This window comes from Gobio gobio (assembly GCF_949357685.1).
Source record: "Gobio gobio genome assembly, chromosome: 12".
Taxonomy (NCBI): Eukaryota; Metazoa; Chordata; class Actinopteri; order Cypriniformes; family Gobionidae; genus Gobio; species Gobio gobio.
The window spans coordinates 50,743,201-50,753,960 of record NC_137105.1 but is presented as its reverse complement, the minus strand read 5'-3'; the positions used below and the strand labels follow the sequence as shown (position 1 = coordinate 50,753,960).

The following is a 10,760-nucleotide window of genomic DNA, read 5'->3' as shown; positions in this document are numbered from 1 at the left end:
AACAAATTGAGGGTGAGTATATGATGACAGAATTTTCATTTTAAACTGAACTATCTCTTTAAGCGCACATTTTAATGCACATCGTCTCGAACAAAATCAGCACAATGGACAGCTCTCTGATCAATGAACGACAATGCTTTTTGTTCACGGAGCGCATAACACATAACAGTCAACTGCATTGAAGGCATGTTATCAGATCAATAAGATTTGCATTACAATTTTTTTTCAGCCACATACAAGATTTGTATGTGGCTAAAATTATTTAATATCATATTCAGATTTAAACAATAAACAAAATGCACCATTCATGTAATTTGCACGTGTCATTCACGTCATTTGAATTTTAATTTTGAACTTTGAATAACCGCCCATATCAGTGGGAACAATGAGGACGCGCTTTTGACGCGCAGAGGTGTTCGATGCGGGGCTGCACTTCAGAGAGAAATAAACGCAAGTCGTCCTTCACCTGCAGCCTTGATCTGTATTTATTTTTAATCATGGTCAGTGCGGAAAACCCACACTCACACAAGTGGAGGTGAAGGGGATTAGGACTTGCATAGCCTTAGTGGAGATCTGAGGGAACTCGCTCTCCACAGACAACCAGAAACGCGTGATCGGCATTTCTGCCAGTCTCTGCTTCAAGTCCACATTCGAGCTGAGATCGACCAGTTTTTGTTAAAGCTTAATAAAAATGTAAAATAAAAAAGTTCGATTTCGTGCATTGATTTGTATTAGTAGGCCTACACTAGTCTTTTCTGTCTGTGTCAGCTGCAAAAATTAAGTTGAAGATCGCCATCTCCGTATTGAACACGCCTACAGAGAGAAATGCACATCATGGCCATTCGGATTACATTGAGTAACGTTAGCTAGCCTATTTCTTTTCGTTTTGAATAGTTTCGTTTAAAGAAATGTAAAGCTTTCTTAAATATTTTTCATGTCTATGAGGCATAAACTGAGTTTCGATTAATTTATAATAAAAAATTAGAGATATGAGATATGAATTTATGATGCGCTCCAGTTCACGCGTGCAATGCAATTGATCGCGGCTATATTTGCTTCTTATTTATTAAATCCAGGCAATTTGTTGAATAAACATTTATTAAAATTAAGATACAATTTATACAAAACGAAATTCACTTTAAACTAAAGAGTCTTTCTACAAAACGAAACTTAATGAAGTGGTCAATCATGTCTGACCCACTCCATGTCCCCGATGCATCCTATCTTACTCATGGTGTTCACTTTTCATAATCAACATATAGATGGAAAAAAATAACATAATATTTTAACATATGAAACTAAATGCGTTTATTTAATGGCTACAACACATAGGCTATTAGGCACATTCAAGTTCATTCTCCAATTAATTTTAAAATGATTGAAAAAAATAAACATAGCCTACCCCTTAAAAAAATAATTGTATTGCAGTTTTTTCTAAGTACAAGAAACACTCTTTCTGCGTAAAGTGTTTGTGTTGAAAACAGGTGCCGTTCATAAAATCCTTCAGTTTTCGAGTAGGCCTGTGCCTTGAGCACATGTGCACATGTTGAGCCAGAAGGAGCCATTGCTTAATCTGTCAGCATTACTACTTGTCACTAATCAGTCAACTCGTTTGTACCACGACGCGAGTATCCCGCGTAGCTTTTACCCAGTATACCGCGACGCGAGTATATGGTTTATTTTTATTTTTTCTTCACGTCGCGCCTCCCCTGTGGCTCTTGGGCGCCCCCCAGGGGAGGCGCGCCTCACCTATTGAAAACCGCGGCCATATGGTATAAGCGGCATGGAAAACGGATGAATGGACGTCAATAATCATCAGCCTACTACAAACCATGTCTTGTTTTGAACTTATTTAATCAATAGAAATAATTCAAGCACATATTATTTGGTTCCCCACAAAAATAACCATATGGGAACGTTAGGGGAACGTTCTGTGTTTACTAAGTATCGCATTAGCCTACTTTCAAATTTACAACAAAATGTCTGAGTTACTTTTTCAAATAAGTAACGCAAGTTATTGTTTTACCATTTATCCTGTCCTATGTTAAGAGAAATCAGGAGTAAGAAATGACTCGTCTTCAAAGTCCCTTTAAAGGTGCAGTGTGTAATATTTATGAGGATCTATTGACAGAAATACAATATAATATACATAACTATGTTTTCAGTGGTGTGTAAAGACCTTACATAATGAGCTGTTATGTTTTATTACCTTAGAATGAGCCGTTTCTATCTACACACACCGCGGGTCCCCTTACAGTGAAGCCGCCATTTTGTGCCGCCATGTTTCTACAGTAGCTAAACGGACAAACTGCTCGCTAGTCACTCTCTATTGTCTCCGACGACAACATTTTTGTCCTGTGTGGGCCACCGTAGCTTCTCTATGTGCTTCGAAAAGGAGGGGTGAGCAACAGACGGTTGCAATTCCCAACCTCACCCCTAGATGCCGCTAGAATTTAAACACTGCACCTTTAAGACGAGTCATTTCACTCGGCGGCCATTTTTGAAACGCCCCTCGGGCATGCCAGTGCAGCTCCTATCTCTCTGAATGGGGAAACATCAAATTCTCCAAAACTGTTCGACAAGCTTACGATTAAGTTTCATATTTGAAATCACCAATGAAATCTGACAACAACTGTCTCATAAATTTCTAAATGCTTGAATCATGAAATAAAACAGCATTTTTCAGCCTTGTCAAAAATAATGTGCATGCGCAATTCTAAACACTGACTGTTTCTATAGTAACCGGAGCTTCTAACGGCAACTGCAGTGATGCGATGACTTTACTAATCAACGATTGGCTCTTTCATTTAGAGGCGGGGCTTATTTGCCATCTTGGGCATTGCAAAGTCTTTGTCATCTTACTCTAAATAAATAAAAACAGTGAAATGCAATCTCATAATATTAAACAAACCTGCAATGATTAATTAATATATTATATGACACAAATATACTTTATGTATTTAATCTCATTGACTTTGCTGATGATCCACTTCAACCATACTAAGCAAAAATTACTTGAACTTGTTGAACTTTCTTCCCCGCATCTTCTGGTATGTTTACACGACACCGCTTTCAACTGAAAATAAAAAAACGTTGTATGCGTTTTGGCCGTTCATTCACACAAGCTTTTGAAAATGGGTGCCAGGGTGAAAGGTTTTGAAAATGATACCTTTACCGTCTCCATGTAAACAACAAAACGTGATTCTGTGAAAGCGGTGACGTTATGTTCATTTGTATTACGTGTTTTCGAGGTGTTTCTTGACAAAGTGACATCGCCAACTACTGGCCTGGCATGATTAATACAGCCTTTTTTAGTCATTTTCGCTGACAACGTTGGCGTGTGTTTTTAGTACATCGTTGTTGTGTAAACCATAGACTGTAAAAAATATGGACGTAGTGTCCGTGACGTCACCCATAGGATCTGAAGAGCAGTTTTGAAGCGTAAAGTCGGGTCGAGCTGGCCGTCGCCATCTTGGCATCGCGTCATCGCTCGTCAATCCTGGATAACAGAAAATGGGCAAAGAGGCGGGATGTGGGCGGAGCTGAGGTGACGTGATGACTAACAGACAGCAGACAAACGGCAATCCACCTGTCACTCAAAGTGGCCACGCCCTTAATTATGCAGAACTTTAAGGCTTTATATAATGTAAATGAATGAGTTATAAAAATAATTCACCCCCCTCACAGTCGTCATGAAGGGCAAAATTAGCCGTACAGACCAAAAGCACAATGTGTCCCAGACTGTAAACATGTGTTCTTCTGCTGTAAAGTTGGGCATTTTAACATGAGCTCAATGAGATTCTGTGTACAGAAGTGAATTTGCATTTCTTTCAGCCGGAGGCTTTTTCATTTAACTTTTGGAGTAAAAGGGCCTTTACATAAAAAAATAAAAAAAACAAGCAAGCAAGGCCAGCCCAGGAGGGGAAAAAGTAACGCAAAAGTAATGCAATTAGTTACTTTTTTAGGGAGTAACATAATATTGTAATGCATTATGTGTAGCTTTGCACGGTGCATTAAAGCCACAATATGTAATATTTTAGAGGTCGCTTATTCAAAACAAAGGCGTGTCTTGATGTCGCTGAGCTTTTATTCTGTCAGACGAGCGCTTCCACTTCTTCTGCTCGTGTGTGTGTGTAACGTAGCACTGCTTTATCATATCACACACATCTGAGTGTGAGTATGGAACGCGACCGGGGCCAAATATCTTTATACGATACGCGTGACTTTTGACCGTGTCAACACGCACTCGTCAATTTTTGACGTGTTTCTTTTGTATGTGTAGAAACGCACATTCTGGTCGTGTTAAGGCGTCAGTTGTCGTCGTGTTACTTTAGTACGTGTAAAGACGCACAGTTTTAACTGTTAAGATGACAAATTTGAACGTTTTTTTTTTACGTGCACATTCTGTACATGTCGAAGTGTAATATTTTTTTTTTTAAGCAGACTTACCTTTAGATGTAGCCTAGGCTACATACATATTAATATAAAATATTAATTAATTGCTTAACTGACTACTGTGCTAGAGTAAAGTAGCCTAATGTTACAATGTATATTAAGTAAATGCTCAATATTATACAATTATTATAATTTATCTATATGGGTTACACATATTTATAACTGAAAACACACACACACAACTTTATTCACTTTCACATAATAATGTTTTTGTAATTTGCTGTTTAGTTTGTTGCATAGTTTGTTTATACTGTTCTGTCTCTGTTTTGCAGGAACATCTGATGAGTGCTATAATAAAATGACTACATTATATTTAATGTTTTGATATTCATTTTATTTATATTATTAATATTTTATTTACCCATAAACGTGTCTTTAGAAAGCCATAAGTTATAGAGACAAGAATAACTTTGTGAAACCTTTGGGGGCATTGCCATTTAAATGCCACATTCATTTACTGAGGATCTATACAGCCAATGATCATGTGTGAAAACACTTATACATAAATTGATCACTTAGAAATCAAAACTCAGATTTGAGATCGAAAATGCACAAAATGGCGGCTTCACTGTAAGGGGACCCGCGGTGTGTGTAGATAGAAACGGCTCATTCTAAGGTCATAAAAACATAATAACTCATTATGTAAGGTCTTTACACACCACTGAACATAGTTATGCATATTATATTGCATTTCTATCAATAGATCCGTATAAATATTACACACTGCACCTTTAAAATCAGGCACATTATGCAGTTCTGTTAATAAAGGCAGATGTCTATAAAGTGAATAAACTAATCAAACCATCCTTACAAATTAATAAAAAATAGAAATTATTGTGCCTTTAACGATTCAACAGTTTGTTTACTTAAAGGTGCAGTGTAAAACAAAATTTTCTTGTAGTGACGTAAGTTACGCAGAACTTCTGCGTGATAAAATTAAAAACCAGAGAAGAAGACACTCGTCTGTTTGCTACACTACTTTACTAATCCCTTATGTGAATAGCTCACACGCTTACGTCATTACACTAAACTAACGTTACTGGATTAAGAAAATGTCGTTTCGCATTTAGAAAACGTGCCAAATCTGTCGCCCCGATAATGCCTAACGTCACCCTGATAATGCGCTCGTGCTTTCCTCCTGCTGGCAGCGGATAGCAGGGCGAATCTACAGCAGGAATGAACAGAAAATGCACAAACTTTACTCATAATATGGGAAAACGCAGCTCGGATTTGAATGAATGACGCAGCAGTGAGTTGTTGTTGTTGTTGTTGATGAGGGCGTCGCGCGACATGTCTGGTGACGTATCCGTGCTGGAAGTCGTAACGGTCGTCGGAAGAGCGGTGTGCGCAGGCGCGGCGCTGACAGCCGCACTCTACCTGATCCGCAGAGTGTGTTCAATAATGGCCTGGAAATCGGGAGGAGCGAGCCACGCAGAGCTCGTCAACAACCTCCGCAGTGAGTTTAACACGATTAACACGAGCAAAAGCACTGTTTGTGCTTAGCAACGGCGGTTTGTTTACCTCGGTGTAACGTTAGTGCGCGTCCGTGTGAACTAGCATTGCGTTACATCTGAGGGGAAAGTGCGATGCTGCGCGTTACATGACTTCATCTCACTGTTGTACGTGTGTGTGTGTGTGTGTGTTATTCTTGAGCAAAACAAAGCTGTTTAAAACTTGCAACGTGCTTATGCACTCTTCATTTGGTTAGCTAAGTTAGCTGCTAGCAGCCTAATATGTGATTAGTCACTCTCAAACCGTGTGCTCTGTCTATATGATCGCCGTGATGGATGTAATATGTCTCATTTAGGTTAATATTTAGCTTCGCCGTGACTGGACAAAGGCTTTTCTTCACATTGATCGCACAGTAGCAGCCGTTATCTGTTAAATCCACTCGTTCCTGTAGGAAACGGTCGCATATACACTGATGTTTAGTTGTTTAATGCAGTTTTCAGTTGGAGTTGTTCAGTGGGCGTGGCACACCACGTGCTGTATCTGTCACTGTATGATGACGTCACATAGTAGCACTTTGAGCTTTGATATCAGTGCTGCGTTTATTACATGTCTTATGTAATATTTAGTTCTACAATCAAAAAATTAGATTTTTGTTGTTGTCGTTATTATAATTGCATGCGTTTGGCTCCGTCTCAGTGACTGTAGCCCATCTAATCTAGTCATAAATTAGTATTTTTAACTAATCCAACAGTTGGTCATTGGCCAGAGAGGCTAATAATACTCATCTGGCGTGTAACCCTGATCTCCTGGCTTTAATCTGGGGTCAAGTGGTCAGTGTGCTATATTTAGTGCCGCTTGCTGTCGCTGATACTCAGGGTTTGCGATTTGAACAAACTCCCAAGGCTATGAATTCAACTTGTGACATAAATGTTACCCTGGACTACAAAACCAAGGGGACATTTAAAAAAATAATAATACTAATAAACATTGATTTATGGTTTGTTAGGATGGGACAATAGCTGTGTCCCAAATGACGTACTAAACTCTCAGAAAAAAAGGTACAGTGGAGGTACAATGTTGTTCCTTGGGGAACAAAACATATAATTGTACCTTTTAAAGGTGAACAATTGGTCCTTAGGGTACAATTAATTAATCATTGGCAGGCAAGTTCGGTCCTAGAGAGTCGATGTCCTGCTGAGTTTGGCTCCAACCCTGAAAGCCGCACACAGATATCAAGAATCAGCATATGAATCTCAACAATGGTGACATACTTAATGCTGCAATGCATGCTGGGAGCCATGAGTTTTATACTATGGTGGCTTAGTAGGGTTGGGGCTAAACTCTGCAGGACATCAGCTCTCTAGGACAGAACTTGCCTACTTCTGACTTAGAGGTACAAAAATGTACCCTTAAAGGCCCGGGTATACTTCGGCCGTCCGCGTTCGTGCACCGCCCGCATGACGTAATTTTCGTCACTCGGAGGGCTCGCGGCCGGCCGCACACCCCGTCCGCGCGCAGCCCAAATTTTGTGACCGCGTGGACGGTCCGCGTGCAACAGCGCATGCGCCAGCAGTACAGAAGAGTCCACTAGGTGGCAATAAACACAGTATTGAGCACAGTGTTCAGCCGTCGAAGAAGAGTGTGCAAAGACCGGTTTAAAAACAACACACTTGGGAAAAAAAAGAGAGAATTTTTGATTCTTCAGTGTTTCTTCCAAACTATGTAGCAATGGTGGATGCACTACAGTTCTTCTCCGATCATGCCCAGCGAATGTCCCGTTGATGACAGGACTCAGTGCTGCCCTCCGATGTCTGGTGGAGCATAGACACTTTTTTACTGCGCATGTGTCGAACGCGATCCTCCGCGCGCATCCGTTGTGAAGTATACTTTGAAAGACGCGAGGACAGGGCTGCGCGCGTGACGCGTCCGGGCGCGTTAAGTGAAGTATACCCGGGCCTTAAGGGTCCCACCCCAGTGACAAGCCATTGTACCCCTAAAGGTACAATTATAAAAAAATAAATAAAAATAACCCAAGTTGGGTTGAAAATGGACTAACCCAGCGATTGGGTTGTTTTAACCCAGCAATTGGGTTGTTTTAAGCAAACATTTAACCCAACCGCTGAGTTAAAACAACCCAATTGCTGAGTTAGTCCATTTTCAACCCTACTTGGGTTATTTTTAACCCAGCATTTTTTAGAGTGTATGAACTTTACATGGTTATTTTGTCATTCAACATCTGAATCTGGAAGTGCCTCCGCCTCCACTACGACATTAAAGCTGTGACAGTCGAGTGCATGAAGTGTCCAACTTTACACACTTAGTTTTTCCCGTTCATTTAGTGCATCATCCGGGGATTTAAAGTGCACTTTTTCTTTTTGGGATTATCAGTGTGAACACACGACTCACACTAATCATACTTAAAAACGTCATAGAATAGTGCATATAAGTATGCAAATGTTTGAAGATCTGAGGGTGCAAAAGGGATTCTCTCCGAAGTGATCTTGAAAAAGCTTGTGCAAAACTATCCATATTAAACCAGTATAAACCTACCAGTGTGAATGTGTTTGTGTTTTCTGTCCAGAGAATGGGATCATTAAATCGGACCGTGTGTATGAAGTCATGTTGGCCACAGACCGCGCCCATTTCTCCAAATGTAATCCGTATATGGATTCGCCACAATCTATAGGTAAGTTCCAGTCCAGAGTTATCATCGTGTGGACACTGTGTCATCGACGGCTGTAAAGTCTGCACTTAAAGCGCCCGAGTTGTTGAAATACCTCCTGGTTTCTGCTTTTGCTGACAATTTATTTTGCCTGTACATAAATAATAGTCTTGTTTATGCCTGGTCACTTCATGCGTTTACTGAGCGTTTAATTTTCATCTGCGCTGATGTGTCTTGCAGTATCGTCGCCATATCTGGCTATAACACATCATATAGCCTATAACTCGCTCTCACACGGTTATTTTTAAAGGGGTCATGAACTGAGAAATCACATTGTCCTTGAGCTTTTGTCATATACGAATATCCTGTGAGTTTCAGAGCTGAAAACTTCCTTGTTAGTCCAAAAACAGTTTTTATTGTCCCCAAGCCCAGAGAGCGACTGGTTGTGAATGAGCCTGTAATAGATGGAGAAAGAGCGCCTCTGCAGAAGAAGATCAACGCCCACTTCATCATCACAACTCTGGCCCCGCCCACTGGAGTGTTAGTGAGATGCCCCGCCCACTGGAGTGTTAGTGAGATGCCCCGCCCACTGGAGTGTCAGTGAGATGCCCCGCCCACTGGAGTGTCAGTGAGATGCCCCGCCCACTGGAGTGTTAGTGAGATGTCCCGCCCACTGGAGTGTTAGTGAGATGCCCCGCCCACTGGAGTGTTAGTGAGATGCCCCGCCCACTGGAGTGTTAGTGAGATGCCCCGCCCACTGGAGTGTTAGTGAGATGTCCCGCCCACTGGAGTGTTAGTGAGATGCCCCGCCCACTGGAGTGTTAGTGAGATGTCCCGCCCACTGGAGTGTTAGTGAGATGCCCCGCCCACTGGAGTGTTAGTGAGATGCCCCGCCCACTGGAGTGTTAGTGAGATGATGAGGAGTGACGAACGGACACTAATAACATTCCCTTCCAGAGGATCCTAATGCTGGGAATGAGCTGATTTATTCTCATCAGTGTGAATGTCTCATTATTTATTTGTGTTCGCTACATTTCACTGTGGATTCTTTGGGAAATCAGTCGCAGTTTCAGCATTTACAGACTTTTACGAACGAGTAACGAGTAACTTTATCGAGTCTTTTATGGACTCGACAGTGACGCCACAACATGTGAGTGACCGTGTTCATTCTAATGAGAGAGTTACACATGTAATGCTAGCTATTTCATATGCAAAGATGTCAGCCAATCACAGCAGTGGGCGTTTACACCGAAGTTTCACAGCGGCCAATCACAGCAGTGGGCGTTTACACTGAAGCCTCACAGCGGCCAATCACAGCAGTGGGCGTTTACACTGAAGTCTCACAGTGGCCAATCACAGCAGTGGGCGTTTACACTGAAGTCTCACAGCGGCCAATCACAGCAGTGGGCGTTTACACTGAAGTCTCACAGTAGCCAATCACAGCAGTGGGCGTTTACACTGAAGTCTCACAGCGGCCAATCACAGCAGTGGGCGTTTACACTGAAGTCTCACAGCGGCCAATCACAGCAGTGGGCGTTTACACTGAAGTCTCACAGCAGCCAATCACAGCAGTGGGCGTTTACACTGAAGTATCATAGCGGCCAATCACAGCAGTGGGCGTTTACACCGAAGTCTCACAGCGGCCAATCACAGCAGTGGGCGTTTACACTGAAGTCTCACAGCGGCCAATCACAGCAGTGGGCGTTTACACTGAAGTCTCACAGCAGCCAATCACAGCAGTGGGCGTTTACACTGAAGTATCATAGCGGCCAATCACAGCAGTGGGCGTTTACACCGAAGTCTCACAGCGGCCAATCACAGCAGTGGGCGTTTACACCGAAGTCTCACAGCGGCCAATCACAGCAGTGGGCGTTTACACCGAAGTCTCACAGCGGCCAATCACAGCAATGGGCGTATACACTGAAGTCTCACAGCGGCCAATCACAGCAGTGGGCGTTTACACTGAAGTCTCACAGCGGCCAATCACAGCAGTGGGCGTTTACACTGAAGTCTCACAGCGGCCAATCACAGCAGTGGGCGTTTACACTGAAGTCTCACAGCGGCCAATCACAGCAGTGGGCGTTTACACTGAAGTATCATAGCGGCCAATCACAGCAGTGGGCGTTTACACTGAAGTATCATAGCGGCCAATCACAGCAGTGGGCGTTTACACCGAAGTCTCACAGCGGCC

General features: G+C 42.1%; 1 protein-coding gene across 4 annotated transcripts in view; it reads left to right on the top strand.

The window, feature by feature from the left end:
• Positions 1-5,369: 5,369 nt before the first annotated feature.
• Positions 5,370-10,760, top strand: part of pcmt (protein-L-isoaspartate (D-aspartate) O-methyltransferase) — a 21,457-nt gene continuing 16,066 nt past the window's right edge. For 2 of the 4 annotated variants that reach the window (XR_013817677.1, XM_079831837.1), the window contains exons 1-2: positions 5,657-5,911; positions 8,489-8,593. Coding sequence is in view for 2 of the 4 variants with exons in the window: in XM_079831837.1 (XP_079687963.1) it covers positions 5,728-5,911; positions 8,489-8,593 (289 nt within the window). In the remaining 2 variants the exon portion in view is untranslated. Of the gene's footprint in view, positions 5,912-8,488; positions 8,594-10,760 lie in introns of all 4 variants that reach the window. The other 2 variants (XM_079831838.1, XR_013817676.1) reach the window with 2 other exon arrangements.